The sequence below is a fragment of the Cydia fagiglandana genome, chromosome 1 (assembly GCF_963556715.1).
Source record: "Cydia fagiglandana chromosome 1, ilCydFagi1.1, whole genome shotgun sequence".
NCBI classification, from domain to species: domain Eukaryota; kingdom Metazoa; phylum Arthropoda; class Insecta; order Lepidoptera; family Tortricidae; genus Cydia; species Cydia fagiglandana.
Window position 1 is genome coordinate 9,154,466 of NC_085932.1, and position 27,309 is coordinate 9,181,774.

General features: G+C 38.7%; 2 protein-coding genes across 3 annotated transcripts; one reads left to right on the forward strand and one right to left on the reverse strand.

Moving 5' to 3' along the window:
• The first annotated feature begins 1,176 nt into the window (after positions 1-1,176).
• On the forward strand, positions 1,177-17,489 carry LOC134680566 (pancreatic lipase-related protein 2-like). Its single transcript, XM_063539680.1, has 7 exons — positions 1,177-1,288; positions 2,246-2,415; positions 7,898-8,021; positions 11,236-11,481; positions 11,835-12,017; positions 12,457-12,616; positions 13,347-17,489. The coding sequence occupies exons 1-7, from the start codon at positions 1,237-1,239 to the stop codon at positions 13,555-13,557; spliced, it is 1,146 nt and encodes a 381-aa protein (XP_063395750.1). The 5' UTR covers positions 1,177-1,236; the 3' UTR covers positions 13,558-17,489.
• On the reverse strand, positions 15,093-26,611 carry LOC134663317 (RNA-binding protein 42-like). 2 transcript variants are annotated; one of them, XM_063519705.1, is made up of 8 exons: positions 26,509-26,606; positions 26,363-26,429; positions 24,335-24,614; positions 23,436-23,627; positions 20,916-21,065; positions 19,982-20,098; positions 19,221-19,359; positions 15,093-18,419 (listed from the first exon to the last, which is right to left on the reverse strand). In XM_063519705.1, exons 2-8 carry the CDS (start codon positions 26,407-26,409, stop codon positions 18,286-18,288), a joined length of 1,059 nt encoding a protein of 352 aa, XP_063375775.1. In that variant the 5' UTR covers positions 26,410-26,429; positions 26,509-26,606; the 3' UTR covers positions 15,093-18,285. The 2 variants fall into 2 exon arrangements, with proteins under 2 accessions (XP_063375775.1, XP_063375774.1); XM_063519704.1 differs by having other exon boundaries at positions 26,363-26,611.
• Between the last annotated feature and the right edge of the window lie 698 nt (positions 26,612-27,309).

Sequence of the window (27,309 nt, forward strand, 5' to 3'; positions counted from 1 at the left end):
TGTTCTTAGAAACATTCCAGTTATTTTTAAAGACCCATTTAATGATGTGCAAAATGTTGGTGGTTTCTGAGATTTTTTTTTGTGACAATTAGTTACATGTATGGAGTGCCCCTCTTAAAAATACATTTCTTACAATTTTGAGTACGTAATCCAGTAGCGGCTTACAAAATATACCTATATTTCAAATTTATATGCCCCTTTCAGCACTCTAAATAGTTTATACCCACCAATTTGGGTATAAACGAGTAAATACGGGTAAATTGAGTAAATACTGAGTATTTACTCGGTATTTATCCGTGAGTATTTACTCACTACCCATCTCTATCTGTGGCCCGCATAGTCATAATATATTGTTTGTCCGAATTTTCGTTAGTCATAATTGGTTTTTCGCAGAAACGCGTAACTTTTCAGGATTGCCATAAAACTAACCTAACCTAACCTATCTATAGAATAACCTTACGAAAATCCTGATAATTTACGGTTTCAGTTTTATGACTAACGATAATAGTCATAGTCATAGTCATAGTCATTTATTTTATAATATTTTAAATATTACATGTCAAGTTATTAATCAGGATAGGTACAATGTCAATTATTCAATTAAATTATTAAAGTAAATTTAGCTTACATTATTATCAATAATGTGACAAACAATACATTATGATTTAAAACTATATGGGAAACAAAGGGACCATTTTGTCCCGACTACGGGATGGGTTAATTTTATACTTTTAGCTGACTTCATGTAAGTACATGTCAAGATAACGGGGCCGATTTTGGTGTGAGCGTCAGGATGGCGGGATGAAACTCAGCTAATTTCAACGAAATATTTACAGGTAGGTTATAAAATTATAAATACATATTGTACCTTTCTGTGTAACTGAGGAGTCAATGTCAATCAATACATTTTCATTGTGGATAAATACCTACGTATTTACAGTGTTACATGGGTAGCTCCCTAAGTTTGATATATTGATTGCCGGCGGACCAATTGTTAGTGCAATACTAAATACGAGGTAAAAATGTGAAGAAATTTAGAACCTTCTTTTAAATTATGAAGTCGGTTAAAAATACTGTTAGAACCGTCCACAACAATGTCAATGGAACGCTGTCGATTTCATACATGGATTCGCGTCGCATATCCCCGCGTTGTCTTGGAGTCACTAGCCACAGTGGCCACCCCCATTCTCCGGCGCGGGTCCTCGGCAGTACTGCAGCAACGGTAACCGCGCAAGGATGCCGTGTGCACGCGCCCTGCTCGCGGTCGGCCTCGTCGCAATACACGCAGGTATTTCTTGCGGTAACTCTTTCTTAACAGTATATTTTAAGTGCTGATTATTTTACAATTTTTAAAGCGAAAACTTTAAATGGTGAGGTGTTGTTATTTAGTTATATCTGACAGTTTTATCATGAACGCCAGTCCAGACGGGATGATCAAAAATGGTGGTATTTGAGCGCTGTACATAAAAAAATGCTCCCAAACGCGAATACTAGCCTCACAAATTGGTATTATCGCGTCCGCACCTCCATTTTATCCGTAATGTAATATCATCGGTCATAATCGGCGACCTAAATTATTGGCCTTTGCGTCCATACCACCTGATTTGATCAATGATCAGACAATTTTTATCAGATTGGCGAAAAATTGTTCCCGTCTGGCCAGTGCCTTTAAGGACAAAAGAAAATGCAGTTTTTAGGGTTCTACGCTCATGAAAATACTAACGTCTGCCGCAACAACCCGCCTAGTCTCAGTGGAATGATGATGATTAATAAAAACTATGTCCGTTCCCGAGCGTGCAGAGTTGCATTGATTTCGTTTCGTTCAATTTGAATCAAATCAAATAGTGGCAAAATTTCGGAGTTTTCATTTGTATGGGTGGGATTTAAATTAGAACTGCTTCATTAAAATAATAATTTCGTATAAATTATAAGTCCGAAATAAAATATTCGAGTAAGTTTTAGACTATTAGACTAGCTGGGAGATTTAGAACCATAGTTTAGAATCTAAACTTTAGATATTCCTTAGCCTAATTCAAATGATCCTCTTGAGCACCACTAACTTAATCGTATCTAGTGTATGGAACGGAAATGAAATCAATCCTCAATTGAGTTCGTATATTAATATTCCTACGCGAATACTTCCTGTAATTATGTTATTTCGATTAATGAATTGACTGACAGTTACACGATAATTGTAAACAAGTATGTGGTTAAGCCCCTTATACATGTGCAATGTTTTCGACAGTGTTCGCGGCGGACAAGCGTCAGCCGATCAAGGAGGCCCTATTTCTGAACAGCGACCAGTTCGGCAACGCGACGTTTGAGGACTGCGTGTGGAGGCGGGAACGGGAGCCCTGCCCCGACCCTGATGTCAAGCTGCATCTCTACACCGAGGCTGAGCCCACCAAGAGAGTGGTGAGTTTAAGAGTACACAACAGGATAGGTTTTGTTCTGATATTTGTAACCATCATGGCCGCTCCGATATAGGATCTAGACCGCTCTTTAAGCTAAAATGCGATGAAGATGAAGGATACGTATTTAACGAGGTAGAGCTTATTAGATATCAATTGGAAGGTGGTAGGTAGAAATTGGTAGTGAAGATATTTAATTTTAGTTACATGTAGATACGAGTATAGACCATTGCTGAAGGCAGTCCCTAATTATTTGTAGTGCTTTGACAACAAAACTAAGTATGTAGTGTCTCACAAAATACAATACTTAACTTAAGAGACCCACAGATTACCACAGTTCGCCGGACGATATCAGCCTGTCAGTTAATCGCAAAAGGTGACAGCTCCGAACAATTGGCAGGCTGATATCGTCCGGCGAACTGGTAATCTGTGGGCCCGTTTAAAGTCACATCATCTTGTACTTTAATCGTAGTAAGTAGTCCTACGGGTGGAAATGAATTCATTTTGTCATTCATTAATAATTGATACCAAAAAGCCTAATGAAACATGCATCGTAAAAGGTGTTTACAAATAGCGACTAGACCTTTATTATTAAGTATCGAGAGCGGATGCAACCAATGCGGTCAACTGACATGTCGGGTAGTAGCGGAAGCAGTTATAAAGTTGACCCAAAAATTTTTTATTAAGCTATGAGCTTCATCACATATGTTCCTTGAGTAATTCTAAGCATTTCAAGCCTGGGAGGCAATAAGAAATGTGTGTCTACTCGGATTTGTAATGGATTCAAACTTTCAACCCCTTTTTAACCCTGTTAGGGGATGAATTTTACAAAACGCTGAAATTACTTTTCCTGTCTTTTAATAATATTCCTAAATACAAAGATTCAAGTCCCGCGTTCGAAAATTTTTTTGATATCCATACAAACTTTCAACCCCTTTTTCGCCACCTTAGGGGATGAATTTTCAAAAACGCTGAAATTAGTTTTCTTGTATTTTAATAATATATCGTTTTACGAAGTTTCAAATTCCTAGCTTAAAATAAAACTTGAACCCCATACAAACTTTCATCCCCTTTTTAACCCCCTTTGGGGCTGAATTTCTCAAAATCGCTTCTTATCTCTTGTACACTTTATAAATGTAATCTAGTCTGCAAATTTCAACTTTCTATCTTTTGTAGTTTCGGCTCCGAGTAGCAAAAATCTCCAACCAAATTTTTCACCTTTTTACGTTTTTCTTGTAAAATTACTATGAAACTGAAAAAAACAAATATCAGCAATGAATTCTACGTCTTTGGTTTATACGAAAATGATACCAAACTTGCCCTAGTACCCACCAGGATCAGAATAGATTTTTTTAAAGATGACGGGTGGCGGCCGTCTTTGTACCCCACCCTCCCTCCCTACCCCAGGCTAGAAATGCTTAGAATTACTCAAATATCAGATGTGATGAAGCTCATAGCTTAATAAAAAAATTTTGGGTCATGTATGGCAGCGTTACATAACTGATTCCAGTATAGGTAATACATACCTAATTAATAAACACTTCAAACAACGAATTACAAGAAATAATTTTTCAGCAACCTACTTTTAGGTGCAGTATAGATGGTATTTGAATTATTGATCAGGCTTCCCTTAAAAGCCATGCTTCTTGACAGTCTCCGGTAATCGTTAGATGTAGTGAAGCATTTTATAGGTACAATCATGTTTCAAGCGGAACATCGCATAAATTTATTAAAATTACAACTTTTAATTTGAAAAAATCCTTTTTTTAAGAATCACTTTTTTTAAGGTCACTTCAACTACTACACGTAAAAAATGAAGTTTACAATCTAATTTTTTTGACGAATTAACCGAAAAAATAGGTGCCTTACAAGTACCATTGACAAATTGGACTGCGTTATGGAATAACGAACTACTTATATAGTTCGTTATTCCATAACGCAGTCCAATTTTAACCCCGCACATGGCGCTGGACTGTTGGGTAAAAGGCGCGTTGATGTCTTTTATCCTGCACAGATGAGGAAGTGTTGCAATAAATAGCTGTGTAGCTGATTATACTCCTGAGGGGTTAATGGATGTTTTTTTATTCATTCAGTAAGTTTCATTGATCAATGATCATCTACTTCAACCTCCATACTCGATATGGACTCCAAAACATGTTCTAAGTTATGCCTAAATAATGTTAATTAAATCAAAATCTTGTCATTTACCTACCTAATACTTAATATTATTTGTTTCGAAGTCGTATCTCTGCTACTTTAAATTATTGGATTTATTTAAATAAATAAAAAACCATTATAGAATATTATTATTTGAATCATACCTACGAGTAAAAACGCGAAATAGAATCGGTTGACATCTTCTATGCATATTTTCAGTTCTCTTATTTTTCGACCATTTTGGGGGCCTTTTTCTTAGGCATAAGCAGGTGTGTTCGATCGCGCTTTGTTTCCTTATAAGTACTTATTCCACCTCGCATGATGGTAATCTGAAAGTAAGATTAATTTACAACTCATTGTGCTTGCTTGTTGATTTTGAATAATGGTGATTGTGATTACCTATTACTTCCCACGTGAAAATTGAAAAACTATCTAAGTACCTACTTAACTTTTTGCGTAGGTACCTAGTAGGTACATGCTAGAGAACTAAAGTAATTATTGTTACTTGAATAGAATTATAGTATATTTTTTATAAATGTTATAATGTATGTTATAGTATTGGTCATGACATGGAACTTATCTGGGCTATCTACTTACTAGACCTATTGGATAAGAAACTGGGTCTGGCACTAGTAAAATGTGTGCATGACACAGTTCATTAATTAAACCTAAAATATACCTTATTAAATTAGTGCCCAATACTCCCAATAGGAACAGTTAACGCAGGTCGACTGCCTTTTGCGCGTTACCGCCACAATATGTTAATTCCAACGTTTACTTTGTGTGAAACAATAACTCCCGTATACACTGATAAGCGACATTCGTGCGCTTTCTACTGACACTATGCCATTGAACATTGTCAAAGAATATGAATGTGTAGGAAAGCAGACTTCACGTCCGACGGAGGACAACGCAAGCGTCCGTTACGCACGCATCGGCGGAATACCAAGCAGGCGTCCCGAAATTATAAAATAGGTAGGTCGTGAAATATCACGACCTACCTATTTTATATCATCAATATCAATCAATAGATTGATGAGATACTACGGAAATTTAACGGTATTAAAGGTCATTTATGTACTAAAATGATATAATATATATAGGTCGTGATATTTATTTATACGCAGAAATTCAACGTCCGACCGCGCGAAATCGCCTTTCCATATAAACGTAGTTCTTTTCCTCTCTGGATATTAACATTATTGAAAATAACTTTACACAATTTGATATTGCATGTCAACACAACAATTTGACTGTATGGAATTGGGTTTTGCGCTCCTAATTCTTATAATAATTAAAAAATCGAAAAAAGTCAAACTTAGGGGCATGGCATTTTCAAAACTGAATCGACAAAAAATCTAATTGAATATTTATTAACCTGCTCACGAGATTTCATGAGATTCGGATGCGAAATGCGACTTACTGTAGAGGAAACATACGGCATACGAAAACATTTTTCCTCCCAGCTGAAACGGAGACCTTTCGCTTCACTCGGTCAATGATAGGTCGTGATATTGATCGATTGCTACATTTCAGCCTCAAGGATCGTTAAATATGTATTATGTAGAGTAATTGAAACGATAACATTGCTTTGCCAATCCGCGATACAATAACGCTAGTCAATTAGTGCTAATCCGTTGTACTTACAAGTGGTTGCGTATTTTTTTGCAAGCAATATTTATGCTTCCACCCTCCCTCCGCGAAACTATACTTATTCGTACGCAAATAAATATAACAATTAAACCACCACCAAAACCTCCAGAGAGGCATCATCAGGCGAAACACGTGTCGAGTTTTGTATTAAATGAATAATATATGACAATGCTCAAACAATCAAGAGTAATTTCAAGTAATTTTTTATAACATGCTGATGATGATCAGATGCTTCAAATAAGGTACCTACCTATCTACCCATAATCAAAATCCAGTAGGTACAGTGGCGTTCAAAAGTGCCTGGATAGATGTCGACCGTCCATGCACTTTTGAACGCCAGTGTACACAGCTATCTACTCATAAATTCATAATAAAGGTACTGTTTAATAGTTGTGAAATAAAGAAGGTACACCTAGCCGGGAATAGGGAAGAACATTACATGGCTGCTTTTTGATTGTATCAATTCCATTAGCTAGCTAGTTTTAACTTTGAAGCCTCTTAATATAAAAATACATTCTTATGAAATTAATTGGTATCGATTGGTATTTATTTAGTAAATACTATTTACCTAAAGCTCACGTAATCGTAACTATCAACATGCAATACATAGGTAAGTTGAATGTTATTAATATTTTATTAAATATACATACATACATGCTTACAAACAGTTGTATTATAGTAAAACTAATATATATTAAATACAGATGACTAATTTATGTCAGAATCTATTTGTATATCTTAACCTACCCATATATATTATATTCCTAGATTGGGAAATAATCAGTGTAGGTAATACATATATTGCAACACCTATAGATTAAGCACCTAGGCAGCCTAGCTAAGCAGCGAGCGTGAAGATTGCGTATGCGCAGGCGACATTCTATTCAATATCATTCTATAACAAGGGAATTAATCTAGTTGTAGCATGTTATAGGCAACTCTAGGTTTTAAGATACGCAATAGGTATCTAACGAGAAAAAAAAGTTAAGGCTGAAAAATAAAATCTCTAGCAGTCCCAACAGGGACGTTACGGTACATATGAATACTTCTGAATTATTAATTAATACATATTTAATCCTTTGAACTCAAAAAGGCAAACTGGAAAGATAAATCCATTTCGGTTTTACTACCTACCTACCTACCAAATGTTCCTAATAAAATCACAAAACACTTTCCGAATTACGAGGCTTGCGATTTTGGTCAACTTTATGAACTAAGTAAGTAATGGAATTTTAGGCCTAATAAATTAGGGTACAAGGGGAAAAAGATCAGATTTTGATGGTCAGTCGCGCACAGGTCGGATGTGCTGTACGTAATACCGGAATGCGTCTAAGTTACCGCTACCCGGTCTTCGGGGACTCAACGCGCGTTCGCAAACGCCCTAGTTGTGTCAACTGGAATGGTGACATAACTGTTAACATAGGTAAATTATATTCTGACATAGGTACCTATATTGTCATCTATTTTTGGAAATGTTGTAAGTAAGAGTACCTACGTTATTTAAGTATGTTAAGTAGCCTAAGGAGGAATCTCATTAATAAGATAACTGAAAAAATACACAATAAATATGACGTGGATTGTAGGTAGGTGAAGGAAGACAAGTTAGTAAATAAGGTACCTATAGGTAGTACCTATAAAACTAAGTTATCTGGCTAATTCTTATTGTGTCGTTGTAGGTCGACTTGTTCAGTGAAGATTGGCTGCGGCAGAGCGGCTGGGAGCCGGCGCACGAAACTATTCTTCTGATCCACGGATATGCGGGCGGCGACGACACGCTGCCCATTAGCGTGCTGCGAGACGGTGAGAGCTCTTCATACACTAGTCTGACTAGGCGTGGCTCACTCCGCGATTTCGTCGCTTTGCTACAGGTAGCTAAAAGTACACCCGTTCGACCCCAATTTTGGGGTTTGCCATAAGCCGCGCGTGGCGCTATCGCCACCTAGCGGCCATATCTGTGCTGATCGTGACAGACGCGTTTTGTTAGAGAGTGAGTCTTCTGTACCTAGTACTATTATTTATTCTGTGGTCTGACTACGATAGAGCGGCTGGAGCCGCATGGAACCATCCTGCTGATATACGGGTATGCGGGCGGAGCAGACACGTTGCCCTTCACCTCTTCACACACAGCAGTCAGACTTCATCTTCACACACGGTACAGGTAGGAGAGTGATCTCAGATACACAGCAGTTACGACTGTGGCAGAGCGGCTGCGAGTAAGGATAAAACTCGATAGTTTAGTATCCGATTATCTTTTACCAATGCTTTGATTTCGATCTTATTTTTAGAATGCGGATCCATCGATATAATGGGCGGAATTACACGCTATCCAATTGCCAATTAACGTAAAGGGGCTCACAGATTACCAGTTCGCCGGACGATATCAGCCTGTCAGTTAAACGCAAAAGATGACAGCTCCGAACATCTGACAGGCTGATATCGTCCGGCGAACTGGTAATCTGTGAGCCCCTTAAGTGACATCTCATATGGGGTCGTCCAGAAATCACGTATTACATATTTTACATATTTGGCCTATTTTTGACCCCTCCTCCACCTTGGTGATATTTGGTGATTTTAACGCAACCCCCCCCCCCCCTGCCACAAGATCACGTGATAATTATGATGTTTTGTTTTTGGGTAAATACGCATATAAAATAGAGCACATTATTTGATCTAATTAAATTTTCGAGTAATATTGTTGTTTTTGTCTTTCCCGCTTTGAAAAAAAATTACACGTGATATCATCTCAGACCCCCCTCCCCCATCGTGATCGTTCGTGATATTTTTCTTACCCCCACCCCCCTCTAAACGATCACATGTTTTCTGGACGACCCCTATGAACGTTACAGCCAACATAGATAGATATAGATAACAGTGTATGAACGATTTACCGTTGCTCGATGTTACAATATTTTACAACATAAAAATATGTGTAAATTAGGACTATCAAAATACAAATTTGCATTATTATTTCTATGTGATATGCTGATGCACACTAACTTGATGCACTAAGATATTTTAGCGCGCATTTAATAATTCGATTGTAAGTTAGTCACGTATATTATTATACCTACGAGTACATAACTACAAAACGCCTAAGTACATTACGTGATGGTTATACGTTTTCTATTCAAAGTGGAAACAAACATAATTTTTTGCTAGAGACTCCATTCACGTACTGCATCCTACATAATGATGAGAGAAATCTTAAGCGTACGCGTAATAACGTTAAACGTTAAGCACGTGCGTGTGCAGAATATTGTTTATTTAGCTTTTAGAGTTGGACTGACGAGGCAATAAACGTACCTACTTACAGTAACTAATAAGTTGATTAAGTGCACGTAATGTACCTACGTATCTATTTATAACCCGTATTGGCATGGTTTTGAACAAGTTTAATCTCCGAAAGGATTTTAAGCCTCACATGTTAGCAGATTTTTAACTACATTAATAACCGATATAAAAGCGACAATTAGCCATATTTACCCCAATATTCGTGATGCTATTAAGTAAAATAACAGTAGATAGTTTCGAAAAATACAAATTTGTTTAATCATCAAATCAACAGTCAGCAACTAAAGGTCGCCCATTTGCCCGTAGACCTTCCTCCATCATCATTGGGCTTACCGCCACTTGCACCATCTCACTAACCTGGGGTTAACCAGTTAAACCGTTAACCCAGTGTCAAATCGTGCTGGTAACCATGGTAACTCCAGGTATAACCAGTTAACCCAGGGTTAGTGAATGGTGCAAGTGGCCCTATACTGGACTTCCTCCATCACAATCAGCCAAGACCTCCATCCAAGATCCAAACTCGTATAAAATTCAACGATTAGAGGTCTACGGCGTGACCAGCTCACATCCAATACACTACTTGGCGATGAGCTGAGGGTGTCACAGGAGAATTCTGTCCATTAAACACTTTAACACACCTACCTCCCAATTGATAACAGGTCTCCATACGCTGAACAAGAGTCAACTCACTTTAATTGACTACTCCATTTAAGTATCCCAAATTCTTATGTTACCTAAAAGATACGGGTGTAGGTTGTATGTAAATAGACAGTTTGCATACTTATTAAAGATATTTTAAGAGGTACATACCTACATAAAATCAATCGCATTTAATTATTGGCAGTAAAAAATATAATGGAATCGCATAAGCATAAATAATCATGCATGCGCTTGAGTACCAAAGTGTGTATGAGCGAGGTCATCGACTTTGACGCATTGCATTGGTGGAGAAAGCCGTGGGAAGTGCATAGTGCATAGCGCTGTTCTCACCGACGACAGGGAAGGACTGCTCCGCTGACTTTCGCCTTCATCGGAAAATAAACATCAATGTTAATGTAGTTACCTATCTCCTTATAAATAAGTACGAGTATGAACTGATTAATTCATGAATAAAATTTTTGGTTTGGTTTACTAACTGCCTTTAACCTATTGTAATTATTTTATTTACTTACTTACCTATACGTAACAGTATTTTTTTAAAGCGGCAATGTGAAAATTTAAATTTGTGCATGCAAAATTAATCATTGACATCCGACATCGGATAAATTTCCCGCGAATGGCATCGGCATTTTTTAACGACAGTCTGCATTATAGCGGTACAAATTACGATTTACGCGTCAAAAGTCTACCATTCTCTAATATTTCAACAGAAACATAATAAAAAAACCGGACAAATGCGAGTCGGACACGCCCTCCGAGAGTTCCGTACTTTTTAGTATTAATTGTTTTAGCGACACCCATAAATACATCTGTGAAAATTTCAACTCTCTATTATTAGGGATTTAGTCAATTTGGGTAATTTTGTCCTAGAATATTAAGTTACTTACCTAAGTATATATTTAGGTATTTAAATCAAATTTATTTCTTCACAACAGACTTTATATACTTACCTACTTTACTTGGTGTTTTTGAACCCAATAATTTCATTTGAAAGTTGTCACATTTCTGAACCATTTGGCTACATTAGGTATTTTATATTTATTCAATTCGCTTTGTCCGGCAGCGTACCTCCGGCGCGGCGGCTACAACGTGTTCATGCTGGACTGGGGCGCGCTGTGCCAGCCGCCGTGCTACGTGTCGGCCGTGCACAACCTGCGGCCGGCGGCGCGCTGCGCGGCCGAGGCGCTGGGCTCGCTGCGCCGCGCAGGGCTCCGCCCCGACCGCCTCACCTGCGTGGGCCACAGCCTCGGCGCGCACATGTGCGGCATCATCGCCAACTATCTCACCTTCCGGCTCAATAGGATCATCGGTCAGTAACTTTGAATTAGATGGTGACGAAGAGAGACAGATTAATTAAAACGGTAGAGTACCTACAAACTAATAACTTATCTGATGGCAAACTTATATAATAAAAGCATGCTACGACCACTTATGTGTGCGTGTTAGACTGAAAGGACGGAAGGTGTAACAAGGAGGTGAAAGATAGTATTAAGCACTGGTATCCTTAACCCATTTCCTGTAGTAGGATAAAACGGACATCATATAAATTGTAAAAATAATAAGTACTTACCTAATACTTCCGGAATTATCTGTCTCTATTTTCCACTCTCTCGGCACTCTAAGTACAATTTTGTGTTTGTTATTTATGTATGCGCTGCGTAGGTCTGGACCCGGCGCGGCCGCTGATCCGCTCGGCGCCGGCGCTGCGCCTGGACCCGGGCGACGCGCGCGCCGTGCACGTGCTGCACACCAACGCGGGCCGCTACGGCGAGGCGGCGCGGCTCGGCCACGCCGACTTCTGCCTCAACGGCGGCCGCAGCCAGCCCTTCTGCGAGGACACACCCAGTAAGTTGAGTCTCTACTAGCTCAATTATGTATCTAAGTATTCGTAGACCTAGAGTCTGCGCTGCGTTTGGAAACGGGGAATGCGCGCGGGCCGCTACCTACACCGAGACGGTGCTGATCGGCTTTGCCGACTGCCGAAGTAGAATCCTCACTTGCTGTATGCTCTGCTTCGCTTGCAGCTAGGGTATCATAATGGGACAATAGATCATCATTTACTTACCAACTTAGTAATTCATTATTTTAGCTTTAGATGATGGTTATATGTAGGTAAGTCCCCCAAAAAAGGGGGAGGCCTATGTTCAGCAGTGGACGTCTTATGACTGAGATGATATGTAGGTAAGTATGTCATTCTTAGCGTAGTGCGAGGCGGGCGGCAAAAAATTGCGTTCTATTGACCTGAGAGCACAATACCCTCATATCTGCTCGTGTTTGTTTACAGACGAAGCGCTGTGCAGTCACATCTGGTCCATCTGCTACCAGGCGGAGAGTTTGTTTGTACCACGTGCCGCGGCGCCGTGCGGGCGGCGGTGCTCCGTGCGCGTCCCTCCGTCCAGGGCCTCGGCGCTTCCCGTGCTACTGGGACAGCCTGCGCCTATGACGTGAGTGCATTGTTCTATTTACAGACGAGGCGCATCACATCCTGGTCCATTAGCTACCAGGCGGAGAGTCTAATTCGTTGCGCGCGCTGCGCTCTCCGTGCGCGTGTCTTCCAGGGCCTTGTGGCTCGTGCGGTTGGGACAACTGACAACAACACGTGCGTTGTTCTGTTGTTAGTAGTAGGTATTCCTATTAGGTACTTGCTTGGGTGACTTGAAGAACCGCATGCGGCTTGCAAGCCGCGGTTTGACTACCGCTATAGAGGGGACACAAAACGACTATTAACAAGTTCTAATCAACCTGACCATAAACAAGTCTACTATGGTGACCACTTTTTATTCGACGCGACGAAGTTTCTCTTTCACTATCAACTCCTTCCATGCAATGATGGTTGAATGTCTAGCACGTTTGCCGCGTCATGGTACGTTCCGTTTGATGTATATGAAGTCGCGCGACTTTTGACAAGATAGGTATGCCAGACGTGCAGTTATAACCTTCAACCTTCAGTATCACTAGTTTCAGATTATTTAAGTAGTAAGTACATATATAACTATATCCAATCACCTACTTCGGACCTCAGTCAAGTTTTTGTTTGTTTTATCTGGTAACTTCCTCTTCATCGGCAATGTAAAGGTAGTAAGATAGAGAAGGGAAAGGTTTGGTTCTTCTTACAACTTTCTATAATCCTCAACTCAACGGATCACCTGTACTGTACCTACCTGTACCTTTCAGGGCATCCGGTGCATACTGCGTGGAAGACTTCGCGCCGCCGTTCTGTCCGCAGAAGGGCGGCGACGAGGGCGACCCGCGCTGCTGCCTGGACGCGCAGTACGAGGCGGCGGCCACGGGCGAGCCGCCGCGCAAGCGCCCGAGGCCCCTAGTGCGACTCCGCGCCAGGAGGGTCAAGAACATGGAGGTGGATTCCAGTCAGGTGCAGGACTAGTTCCACACGAGCTTACAGTCTGCATTTAATATATCGTAATATACCTTTGTTTGCATATAAATAAGGATGTGTTCCGATATATTTGGCCACCACTATTTGATGCAGACTGTACCATGACAGTTTGTTGTGTACCTGTATTAGTCACCACGGAGCAGCCCCGCCCAACTTGAGATATCTTGCGAGAGGGCTTTAGAATATCCTAGATGTGGGCGCCAGTGTGGTTCATGATTATTGTGGTCATAAAGTCCAAACATCTTTCTAGTAGGTAACTATATAGACTATCTACATGTTGCCAGACAAGAATCCTCATTATAACTAAACCACAGATTCATGGTCTGATCAAAATGTGTATTTCTTTATTATGGCATACGTTGCCGCTCTTTACTACCTAGGTAGTTGCCAGGTAGGTATTACTAAATGGCTAATTCAACAACTAAGTTTCGTCTCGTTTGGCGACGATTAGCTGCTTAAGTTTAAATAATTAGGTTTTTGGCGCAGGCTTACTGCATGCATTAGTTTTCTAGTGAAAATTTTGGTATCGTCTTGGGTCGTCCCATTCGTTCTTCGTCAAGTTCTTAACGCATTCACTGCCAGGGGGCGTGACCTAGGAACAAACTAGTATGACGGTGAACGCACATGTGCGTCGGGGGCAGTGAATGTGTTATATTAGTCCTATTCTACTTTCGTCACTCATTCTACATTCATCACAATCGTCGGTGGCTTTCAATGTAGAATGAGTGACGAAAGCAGAATAGGACTAATTTAAGAACTTGACGAAAATCGAATGGGACGACCCAAGACGATACCAAAATTTTGAACTGCTATACCTATTAACTAATTTATACATAGTCTTTGGGAGTACAAAGCAATTATGGTTCAAATACTGAACTTCATACAGACTGATGTATTATTGAATGTTATAAGCAGGAAATCGTTAATATTGCGGCAGGTTTAGACTTCAATATTTGTTTCAAAGGGTTGTATAAATTATTAATTTATAAGTTTTATAACCGACAGCAATCTTCTTGACAAAGCTGCGTCACTTTCGTTTGACATATTGAGGAAGAAATACAAATAACATTTCGGAGGTAACAGATACGATAATAGTGCCTATTGCATGTTCTAACATCTGCTTTGTAAGGAATGTGCTGATCAATGAATATATAGTGCTGAGGGTGGTTCCACTTGTCCAATTTATTTTTGTCCAATGTACACAGTGAGTGTCTCATTAAGCAAAATGTGAGACGCAAATACACATTGGACAAAGTAATTGGACAGGTGGAATACCAACCTGATGTAAAACTTAGATTTAAGTATAAATTATCAATTATGTTAAATAGATATCATATTAGCAATAAGTGCTAATATCAAAACCATAAAAATGTAAGTAAGTGGAAATAATCTGAAATTCCTTGAAATTGTTCACCATAAGTCCATAACATAACCGATAAGTTTATAATAATTGTAAGTAATTTAACTAATTTATCTACAGATTGGATTGGAGATTTTGAGCCAAAGAAGTAAAATAAAAAATATTAAAATTTGATGTTGTAGTTTAATTCATGGAAGAGAAATGAAAATCCCTTTCCTTAAAAATACTTATTTATTAGATCTAGGAAAGGTCGTCAAATTCATAGGGTTCACTTTATACATACAATTTTGAAAACTTAATATATACAGTATCTATTATGCAATATATATTGCTAAAGCTGTTTAATATTGTAAGTATATGGGAATAGTAGATTACGAGTATAAATTAAAGAAACCAGTTGCACAACATCCAAAACACAACTTATGAACTAAGATACTTTTCAAAAGGTATCACAATATATGTAAAATTGTATATGAAAGACTGTAGGGCTAATCTTAGCAAATATTTGCAAACAACAAAAGATAAATGTAAATTGCGACTGTCGGTAATACGGGTCTCTAGTGTTTTCCATATTGTATTGTTTGTCGCATTTTTGTTAGTCATAATTTGGTTTTTCTCAAAAACGCGTAACTTTTCAGGATTGGATTGCCATAAAACAAACCTAACCTATCTATTAGGTTAACCTAATAATATTAACTAAATCCTGAAAAGTTACCGGGGTTTTAGAATTATGACTTAACTAGCTGTTGCCCGCGACTTCGTCCGCGTGGAATCTTATCTTCAACATTTTACATCTTTAGTACCTATACTTTTCATATCCAAGCAATGTTGAAATTAAGTACTTTTCTTTTTTAGCTAGTTGTATGAAGTTTTAAGTCAAGTGGATTTTGATGTTGGTTGCTGAAATTACTTTTCTTGTATTCTCATAATAGGTACCTATGCCCTTATACAAAGATTCAAGTTCCGCATTCCGCACTCACAAAATATCTGATCTCCATACAAACTTTCGACCCCTTTCTCACCACCTTGGGGGATGATTTTCAAAAATGCTTGAATTAGTTTTCATGTTTTTTAATTTATTACCTTTTTTTCCAAAAAGTTAAAGCTCCTAGCTTAAAATTAAATTTACACCCCAAGACGAATTTTCATCCCCTTTTTAGCCCCCTTAGGGATTGAATTTCCAAAAACGTTGCAGTTACTTTTTTTTGTAATCGGCTATTATGTCTTTCTAAGAAGTTTCAAAGCATTTGTAATGGATTCAAACTTTGAACCCCATTTTAACCCTGTTAGGGGATGAATTTTACAAATCGCTGAATTCACTTTTATTGTCTTCTAATAATTTCCCCAAATACAAAGATTCAAATCCCGCGCTCGAAAAAATGCATGATATCCATACAAACTGTCAACCCCGTTTTCACCACCATAGGGATGAATTTTCAAAAACGCTGAAATTACTTTTCTTGAATTTTAATATAATACCTTTTTACAAAGTTTCAAGTTCCTAGCTTCAAATAAAATTTGCACCTGAAGACGAACTTTCATCCCCTTTTTAACCCCCTTTGGGGTTGAATTTCCAAGAAGGTTGCAATTACTTTTTTTTGTAATCGGCTATTATGCCTTTCTAAGAATTTTCAAAGCATTAGTAATGGATTCAAACTTTGAAACCCATTTTAACCCTGTTAGGGGATGAATTTTACAAAACGCTGAAATTACTTTTATTGTCTTTTAATAGTATCCCCAAATACAAAGATTCATGTCCCGCGCTCGAAAAAATGTTTGATATCCATACAAACTTTCAACCCCTTTTTCACCACCTTAGGGGATGTATTTTCAAAAACGCTGGAATTAGTTTTCTTGTATTTTAATTTGAAATGTTTTTACAAAGTTTCAAGTTCCATTCTTGAAATAAAATTTGCACCAGCAGACGAACTTTCATCCCCTTTTTAACCCCCTTAGGGGTTGAAATTCCAAAAACGTTGGATATACTTTTTTTGTAATCGGCTATTCTGCCTTTCTAAGAAGTTTCAAAACCATTTGTTTTGGATTCAAACTTTCAACTCCTTTTTAACCCTGTTAGGGGATGAATTTTATAAAACGCTGAAATTACTTTTCCTGTCTTTTAATAATATCCCTAAATACAAAGATTCATGTCCCACACTCGAAAAAATGTTTGATATCCATACAAACTTTCAACCCATTTTTCACCACTTTTGGGGATGAATTTTCAAAAACGCTGAAATTATTTTTCTTGTATTTTAATAATATATATTTTAACGAAGTTTCAAATTCCTAGCTCAAAAGAAAACTTTAACCTCATACAAACTTTTATCCCCTTTTTAACCCGGTTAGGGGATGAATATTACAAAACGCTGAAATTACTTTTATTGTCTTCTAATAATATCCCCAAATACAAAGATTCAAGTCCCGCGCTCGAAAAATTTTTTGATGTCCATACAAACTTTCAACCCCTTTTTCACCACCTTGGGGGATGCATTTTCTAAAACGCTGAAATTAGTTTTCTTGTATTTGAATTTGATACTTTATTACCAAGTTTCAAGTTCCTAGCTTAAAATAAAATTTTCACCCGAAGACGAACTTTCATCCCCTTTTTAACCCCCTTAGGGATTGAATTTCCAAAAACGTTGCAACCACTTTTTTTTTGTAATGGGCTATTATGCCTTTCTAAGAAGTTTCAAAGCATTTATAATGGATTAAAATTTTCAACCCCTTTTTAACCCTGTTAGGGATGAATTTTACAAAACCCTGAAATTACTTTTCTCGTCTTCTAATAATATCCCTAAATACAAAGATTCAACTCAACCACTCGAAATTTTTTTTGATTTCCATACAAACTTTCAACCCCTTTTTCACCACCTTAAGGGATGAATTTTCTAAAACGCTGAAATTAGTTTTCTTGTATTTTGATAATATATCTTTTTAAGAAGTTTCAAATTCCTAGCTTAAAAGAAAACTTTAACCCCATACAAACTTTCATCCCCTTTTTAACCCCCTTAGGGGTTGAATTTCTCAAAATCGCTTCTTATCTCTTCTACACTTTATAAATGCAATCTGGTGTGCAAATTTCAACTTTCTGGCTTTTGTAGTTTCGGCTCTGCGTTGATGAATCAGTCAGTCAGTCAGTCAGTCAGTCAGGACACTTGCATTTATATATATAGATAGATAGATGATAATCTAACAATCATTACATTATGACTTTCAATAATTATGTCAAACAAAAGGATCCGCAGACATTTATCTACATGAAATTATCGACGGGCTCACAGAATTGTTTACTAATGCTCGTAATAATTAATATTAATAAATGAAAACCTACAGAAATTGGGTCCTCCTCACTGTCAGCTCTTGTTGCCGGCCATGAGGAGAGAGAGCAGCGCGGCCTTCTCCTTCTCCTTCTTGCGCACCACGTCGAGCGCGCGGTTCTTCCACGTGCTCTTGCGCAGCTTGATGGGCCGGCTGCCCACGTAGCGACCTGACACACAAAAAGTGGCGCGCGTTAGATGTCATGTGACGCCACAGAATAAATAATTGTATCTACTAGGTGAGCAGTGGGACACACTATAGGCTATTTAAAAAAAAATCTACTAGGTACAGGAGGTTCACTCTCTAACAAAACGCGTCTATTACGACGGATATGACCACAAGCGCGAGCAGAGGCCCATTTCTCGAAAGATATTAGTCTAATATTATTAGTCCACGAAATGTCAATTCGTATGGGTTGCCATGACAACACACTAATAATATTAGACTAATATCGTTCGAGAAATGGGGCCCAGGCGTCCGTTCCATAGCCGCGCAGCAACTACTACTGCTAGACACCAAAATTGGTGTGGCCGCATGTACTTGTGCCGACGAAATCGCGGAGTGAGCCACGCTGCTGCTGAAATAGCTTCATCGGAATGGATAGTTTTATGGAGATGGCCCTCATTTAACCCTTTTCCAGGCCGCACCAATCTACAAGGTTTTCCAAAAAAATCAAATAATATTCCAATAGGTTTGATGATTCATTTGAAGACAAGTCACATTTCCCGAAAGTTAAGTGTTTGAACCTTAAATCGGATTGCTAAGGTTGAAATTCTATTGGCGCGTGGTCGATAAATCGTTTTATGCCTAAAAATGGTTAAAAAACGTGTCATTAGACCGATATTTTCACCGACTATAGCTTGTAATAAGTACAGTCAGCCATAGAGAGGCGACCCCACCCCCCCTGCAAACATCTACACACTTCTCTCTGCAGCTGATTGAACACGCAAAGCGCAAACAAAGAAATTACCATCCATTTCCTTCATGGCCTTGATGAAGTCTCCGGGATCCTTGAAGCTGACGAACCCAAAGCCTTTGCTCTTGTTGGTGCGCTTGTCTCGGATCACCTTCGCCCTTTGGAACGAGCTGTATTTGCTAAACGTCCGTGTCTGAAACAACAAGGATATTTGTAAACACGCTTATTATGTAGTGGCCCTAAGATATAATTGTGCTCCCAAGTTTGAGAGCTGAAAATGAAGGCCCTGTACGGCGCGATATGTTTCTCGGTAAACTGAATTGTCAAATGGTCATTTTGAAAACGTGAAGACGAAAATGTACAGCGCCATCTACATTACTTGCCAAATTCGAATCACGATGTGTTAGACTTTACTCATCTTATACAATTAGTGAATCGTTTACTTTATCTTATCTTAATTATATTAGTTTTTATTTTACTCGTATCTGTTTTTTATCGTTGTTGTTAACAGTAACAAGTATTAACAGGCGTGTCTCACTCCGCGATTTCGTCGCTTTGCTACAGGTAGCTAAAAGTGCATCCGTTCGGCCCAAATTTTGGGGTTTGCCATAAGCCGCGCGTGGCGCTGTCGCCACTTAGCGGCCATATCTGTGCTGATCGTAACAGACGCGTTTTGTTAGAGAGTGAGTCTTCTGTACTTAGTACTATTATTTATTCTGTGGTATTAATAATAAATATTAAGTTTTAAGACATAGACAGTAAAGTGCATATTAATGTATACTTTTAATTTACTGTAGTAAGTGTTAGTGACTGACCAGCAGCTCGTCGGTGACGTCGTTGCCGAGGTCGCCGCAGAACATGCGGAAGTCGTCGTCGGGCCAGTCCAACAACGTCACGTCCTCCCAGACTTGCCCGCCCGCCGTGCGGACCACCTGCGAACAACATCGTCACGTACTGATACCTACACTACTCTTAAGCCTTTATAAGGCAGTGGGAATATATTTCCCACCTGATTTTGAACTTTATTTCAAAGTGATAGGGTTCAATTATGCACAAATTCTGACTCCCTTATGCCTTATAAAGGGTTAATACAATGTGGGATGTTAAGTGCGTGCGCCCACCTCGTGGCAGTTGCAACCGCAAGTGCATGTGGGCCCCTGCCCTTAGGGCTGCCATGCTGATTTAGACGGCGCGCGAACTCGCATGCGATTTTAGCTACATTGCGGACTGTTGGTTACGTCCAATTCAACGGACCGATCAAAACCCGCAATGTAATGAAACTCGCATGCGAGTTCTCGCATCGTCTAAATGAGCCCTTAGTGTTAAGTGCGTGCGCTCACCTCTTGGCAGTTGCAGCTGCAAGTGCATATGGGCCCCTACCCTTAAATAGTTTCATTCTGACAGTAGTTTTATTCGAACGAATTTGAATTAACGCCTCACGATAACAAGACATGGGTGATGTGTGAAATAAGGGTCTCTATTGTTTCCCATAAAGTTTTAAGTCATAAATGACAAAATGTCATAACATGTCATAATGTATTGATTGTCCACATTTTCGTCAGTCATAATTTGGTATTTCTCAGAAACGTTAAACTTTTCAGGATTGCCATAAAACAAACCCAACCTAATCTATCTAATTATCTATAGGATAACCCTACGAAAATCCGAAAAGTTAACGGTTTCAGAATTACGATTTATTTCAATAATTATGTCAAACAAAGGGACCCCGTAAAATCATAATTAACGTACCTTCCGATGTTTCTTCTCTTTCTTGGGCTTGGGCACAGCGGTGTCTGGCGCGGGCATGGGCACGGCGACCGCAACGGGCACGACGGGCGCGGGCGGCGGCGTGGGCGCGCGGGGCGGCGTCGGCGGCCGCGCCGGCGTCGGCGAACGTTTCTGTAAACATTACGTACAATATTCACGATCTATCTGACGTTGCGCGAATAGAGCTATCAGTACTGTTTTTACATGGAATAAATAAATAAAATGAATGAATGATGAAAAGTGGGAGTCGGACTCGCGCACGTAGGGTTCCGTACCATAATGCAAAAAAAAACGGAAAAAAATGCAAAAAAAAAAACGGTCACCCATCCAAGTACTGACCACGCCCGAATATACATTGTTTAACCTTTTGGCCGCCGGACCTAGTCCGCAAAGACGCTCACTCACACGCCAGAGCAAATTTTAAGTAAACAACTAATAAAAAGTTTAGGGATTGCAAATAGTGATATCGATATTTACAATTTATGGTAAAAATCTTTTTAATTTAGCTTTGTTCTTATCCTGTTTCAATTTAATTCCAAATTGCCAAAATTAAACATATGTTTTACACCCGAAAATGTTTAAAATATAGGGATTTAACATAAAAAACAACCACTAAACAATGTCGATTCAAGACGTGATATCGCCGCACTAGGCTGTACGAGAAGTCTTTTATACAAGACAACGGCGCGCATGGACTGCCCGCAGTGCAGATCGACAAGGACTGTTTCCGCGCGGATCAAGTAATAATAGTCTCTAGGTCAACGGCGTAAGCGCTTGTCGGTACGTAAACTTTATTGGCGTAACGTTAAAGCTGCGCATCATGTGTCGATAAAGTCAATATACCGGAACTGTTTTAGTGAAAATTACACGTGGGTTGAATTTTTAATGCGTGAAGATATTATTCCGGAATTAGAATCTATCATTATAATTTCAGTTTGGTTTACATTCATATAGGTAAACTCTTATCAAAAAAACGTTCAACGACTTGTTATAAAAAAATTACACATTAACTTCAATGTTATAACAAAAAACTAAAGTCTGATAAAGAGGTATGTCCCTGTACCACTCTTGTGCGAAGCGGTCGCTGCGGTGTATCCCTTCCCACTAAGCTATAAAATAACATCAATAATTTTTTTTATTTATCTCTTCTGCAATTAAATAGTCCACAATCTACAAGGGCAAATTTACTTGTCTGACTCTACTTTATAGAACTTAAGAAGCTGCCTGAACTTTAAATATAGTTATGCCTATCTGACTCTCGTTCTACGTATTCTAGTAAGTAGTTATACCTACTATTCGTTGAAAAAAATTGGCGATTAACAAGTGTTCAAATACTTAGATAAAAACATATTTCTGACTTTATATTTACTTTAAAAATTCCCATATCGAGTTAACATTCCCATCCCTAGCTGTCTTTTATACAAGACAACGGCGACGAGGAACATGAAAAATGTTGAAGATTGGAGCAATTTTTTTAAATGCCTTATTATAAAAGGAGGGATTTATATAGCGGCTTAAAAAGCAAATAAATGAAAAAACAAAGACCTTAAATATGAACACAAGTGTAAATGAAATTGCAATTGTTATTATTTTCACATTAACTCAGTGGTTGAATTTGTGTCTTGTATACAAGACGACGGCGCCAGCGTATCGTTCTATCGTTGTCTTCTATACCGGACAACGGCGGTCAAAGGGTTAAATATTTACAAAAAAAAACCGGGCAAGTGCGAGTCGGACTCGCGCACGAAGGGTTCCGTACTATAAAGCAAAAAAAAAAACGGAAAAAAATGCAAAAAGAAAACGGTCACCCATCCAAGTATTGACCACGCCCGACGTTGCTTAACTTTGGTCAAAAATCACGTTTGCTGTATGGGAGCCCCACTTAAATCTTTATTTTATTCTGTTTTTAGTATTTATTGTTATAGCGGCAACAGAAATACATCATCTGTGAAAATTTCAACTGTCTAGCTATCACGGTTCGTGAGATACAGCCTGGTGACAGACAGACGGACGGACGGACGGACGGACAGCGAAGTCTTAGTAATAGGGTCCCGTTTTACCCTTTGGGTACGGAACCCTAAAAATGGAATAGGCAGTGTAATTCATGCTGGTGGGCCCGAAAATCGTATTACATTAGGTATTGTATAAAAATGTAAACATTCATGAGAAAGAAAACTTTTCTTATTCTTTTAGACATTTCATTCAACATTGAGTTTGAGACGTTTATCTCTCTTCGAAGTGCAATATCATACGTGTTGTTTATTGTCACGTGTTCTGTCTTCCTTGTGACGAAAAACTCTTACCATGTAAAATATGCCCCCGACCCCTATTCACAAAAGTTCAAACGGCGTTGCGCATCTAACAAACCCGAACCAAGTTGTATAAAATCTTGTTAGACCTCATATTATTATTATTATGTTACTTTTCGAACTACCTATAAAATTCTGCCAGAATAATTAAAATAAAGCAATTGAAACACTGAATGAATGATCATAGCAATACCCTCTTCTTGCTCTCATGTTTCTCCTTATCCTTGTCTTCGTCCTTGGTCTGTTTGTAAAGCTTGGGCGCCGCCGAGAGCACGACCGGCTGCGGCTTGGGCGGCGGCGGCGGCGCCAGCTGCGGCCCCGGCATGCCCGGCCGGAGGAAGTGCATCGGGAACTCGGGCATGCCACCAGGCCTTAAACGTTGTACCTGCCGATGAATTTCAATTTTCAAAGGATACTTAACTTTATTGTTTTTAATTAAGCTCTAATCTCCAATACAACGGAAGAACAGCGATGGATTCGCCAGCTACATGCTGAGTTGTGACCCTTTTATGGCATTTTTGCACTAAATTAAATACATTGTATATTTGGTAACATGTTTTTGTCATCTGTATTTGTTTGTCATAAATAAATGTATTTCTATTCAATTATCATAAATTTTGAGATGTGGTCGTTCAGCAGGCAGCATAAGAATTCTTATTGAGAATCTCTATGTCTCCTATTTGTCTCTCTCTTGAACATATGGAGTTTTTTTCTAAAGACAATGAGGAATACTAAAGAGAGCTTATTAATAGCTATATTAAAGTTCGAAAGTAAGTCAACACATGAAACTAAATGATGATGAAATGTTGATGTTAAGATGATTTTTCATTGGCAGTTGAAATAAATATGTATATAAAGTGTGCTAAGCATAAAATCAGAACATATCTTCACGGGTATCTTGTGTTCTTTTATGAAGGAATCCAATTTTTCAGTAAACAAAAAATTATTATGTTAGAATATGATAATTTTTGCCAAAAGTATGCAGTGACAGCACAATACCCATGTTGCTGTCTAAGCATGCCAAGCATGCAAGGCAAGCAAGCACGGTAAGCAAGCAAGGCCCCTAAGTTTAAAATGTATGCTATGACTTACAGAGGCTGGTATCATCATGTTAGGCATAGACGGCGGCGGTGGCGGCGGCGGCACAGCAGGGAACATCATGCGCGGCATCATGTTCATGTTGCCTGGCATGTTGGGCATGTTAGGCATGTTGCCCGGCATGTTAGGCATGTTGTGATCGAACGACAACATTGCGGGCGGCGGCGGCGGTGGGGGGATGGCCCGTTCCAGTCGCTGTTGTACTGCACCGTATGTGCCCGCGCTGATCACCCCCCGGAGGGGACCATGCTCGCCAGAGATCTCCGCTTCGAACCTGTCAACCATTTATGACAAATACATATTATGTTCTGGATTATAGGTCTGTACTTATAGTATTTAGTATTATAGGTCTGTATATATCCAATACTGACCCAGATTGAGGACTTAAGACAACTTTAAATTTAATTGGAATATTTCTGCAGGTTCTAAATGGAATTATCACAGCAACAATTCAAATGTTATAGCTATCTGTTGATCCCTAACAACTGATAATTTTGAATTACCGAAGTCGCTCAAGTGACAGATGCTCATCTACTATGACTAGGTACTACATAACTTCTTGATGGTGTCACTCTCACATAAACCTGCACCTTGTCAATTTTTGTCAAAACATAACAGTAACAATTCTATGAAACAAGAAAGTATTGTACATAACTATTGGAAATAAACTTAATCACACTTATGGTACTGCCAATAGTCCTGATATAGACATTGTTCTCTATACGAGTATTCCTGTATGTTTCAGAAACCTGGACCCTGAAAGCCAGTACTCTGAGTAGAATTGACGCATTTAAGATGTGGTGCTGGCGCAAGATGTTGGGTATTCCTTGGACGGCGCGCCACACTAATGTGTCGATCCTGACGGAATTTAAAATCCAGTGCCGTTTATCAGCCATATGCCTCCAGCGGATCCTTAATTACTTTGGACACGTGGCCAGATGGGAGCCGGACAACTTGGAAAAGTACATTATGGTTGGCATGGTGGATGGAAAACGGGGTAGTGGACATCCACCAACCCATTGTGGACACTGTGAAAAAGGCCTGCCAGGGATCTACACAGGCGCCTATTATTAGGAAAGCGGAAAATCGTGCAGAATGGAGAGCCTTGGTGCACAAAATAATGACCTCATGTGGTCGCGACCCTCAGTCATGAGGAATCGAGGAAGAAGAAGAAGACACATTGTTTAGTGCTAAGTGCAAGTTCATACGTTTGCTATAGGTATACCACCATTACGGCAGTGGTGTATCAATAAACTGATGAGTTGTATCATACACCTACATCATTTTTTAAATACATATGTACTAGAGTACATGCCAGAGCAAACCCACATTGTCAGTAGAAAAAGGCGCGAAATTAAAATTATCTATGGGAGTTCACACCTGCATTTTTAAATTCAGGAAATGGCTTGCCACACTATAGATTACACATCATCCTGGCCTCATCAGACAGTGGTGATGAATTAATATTGCTACAAACAGCTACATTTGTAGAATGTAGAACGGCTATTTAATTTTAAGTTGTATGCTACACTTTTTTTAATTTTGGAATTTTTATGTTATCTGCTCAAAATTATAAGCTTTAATTTCAATTCCAATACCAACTGCTTCATGGACTTTGTATGACAGTAATGGAATGGAAGGAACAATAAATACATAGAAATTTTGACAGTTTTTACTCTTATTAAGATTGAAACAGTATGTGATTCTAGCAAATAACATAAAAATTCCCACATTTGAAAAATAAGTGTACCTGTAGTGTACTACTTAATAAAATAGCCCACATATGTCATGTCAATAAGCGCCTCACAAACATGTTGAACATTCTACTAACATTCACGCACAAATATATAATAGGCCTGAATGAACCCGACAGCGCTGGTGACGATTGATACTAACTTGCTTAAAATGCATGATTTGATTATGGGTTGCACTGATTCTTCCACGTTAAAGCCCTATGTACACTTCTAGTTTTTGCAATATTTTATTATCTGTTATCATATATATTATATATCAGATACTTACCTAGACATTTCATCTTGCATCTGCTGGTATTTGTTGGAGTCGTCCATGGTGCCTCTCCAACCTTAACCTTAAAGCAGTCCAAAAGAATTACGTACTAACGAGAAAATACGTTTATGACATTAAACAATAGTGCGCTCGATACGTACACTTTGGGACATTTTCAAAGGATTTTGATCAAAATACAACAGAGAAGTTTATTTTAAGCAATACGCCTTGCAGAAAAGAAACGATTGATTGAAATTTAATGTACAAGTACATTTGACTTTGACACTATTGACAGTCTGTCTAACAGAATATGGCAAGGCCCCTACCTTTTCTGTTCTCTTTGACGGCGCAACAACTAGTATCATTTCTCTCTCCTCGCTCTTTTAAAATGCCATTTGTCAAAAAAGGACAACCATACTGTTGACAAGGTGAACTTCAAATCAAGTGTTGCCTTTTTTGATGCATCCAGGCTGTGTATGTGTGCGTAAAACGTGTATGTGTGCTCTTTTAGGGATGTAAAAAGTCGATTTTAATCATGTTATATATCGATAAATGCTACACAGTGGAACGAAATAGCAATTAATTGAAGCTTCAATATCTTTGTTAAACATATACATAATTGAAATGCTAATGAATAATAAATATATTAGAATATAATAAAATATTTCAACTATTGCGGAACACATATCTTAGTAGGTGTTTATGTATTTTAATTAAATATTTGAACTTTCCCTTGGTTCCCTGCTGGGGCGTGACGATAAAATTGTGATCTGATAACCACAATAAAGAATAAAAGCGTTTTTGTTCATTTTAGATATCGTCAAACCTTTGAAGTAAAATTAAAATTGTAAGAAATGTCGATAGTTTATCGATATGACTTTATCGACATGGCTACAGCAAGGTGGTGTTAAATTGTTAATCGTACACTAAACAAAAGTGGCAACAGTGACAGCTCGCTGAGA

Excerpts from the sequence above, each read along its gene's own strand:
- LOC134680566 (XM_063539680.1), top strand. The coding sequence starts at position 1,237 with ATGCCGTGTGCACGCGCCCTGCTCGCGGTCGGCCTCGTCGCAATACAC. Across the intron at positions 8,022-11,235 it reads CATTAGCGTGCTGCGAGACG|CGTACCTCCGGCGCGGCGGC; the intron begins GTGAGAGCTCTT and ends TTTGTCCGGCAG. Across the intron at positions 12,018-12,456 it reads CTTCTGCGAGGACACACCCA|ACGAAGCGCTGTGCAGTCAC; the intron begins GTAAGTTGAGTC and ends GTTTGTTTACAG.
- LOC134663317 (XM_063519704.1), bottom strand. The coding sequence starts at position 26,409 with ATGGACGACTCCAACAAATACCAGCAGATGCAAGATGAAATGTCTAG. Across the intron at positions 19,360-19,981 it reads ACGTCACCGACGAGCTGCTG|ACACGGACGTTTAGCAAATA; the intron begins GTCAGTCACTAA and ends TTGTTGTTTCAG. Across the intron at positions 18,420-19,220 it reads GGCCATGAAGGAAATGGATG|GTCGCTACGTGGGCAGCCGG; the intron begins GTAATTTCTTTG and ends TTTGTGTGTCAG.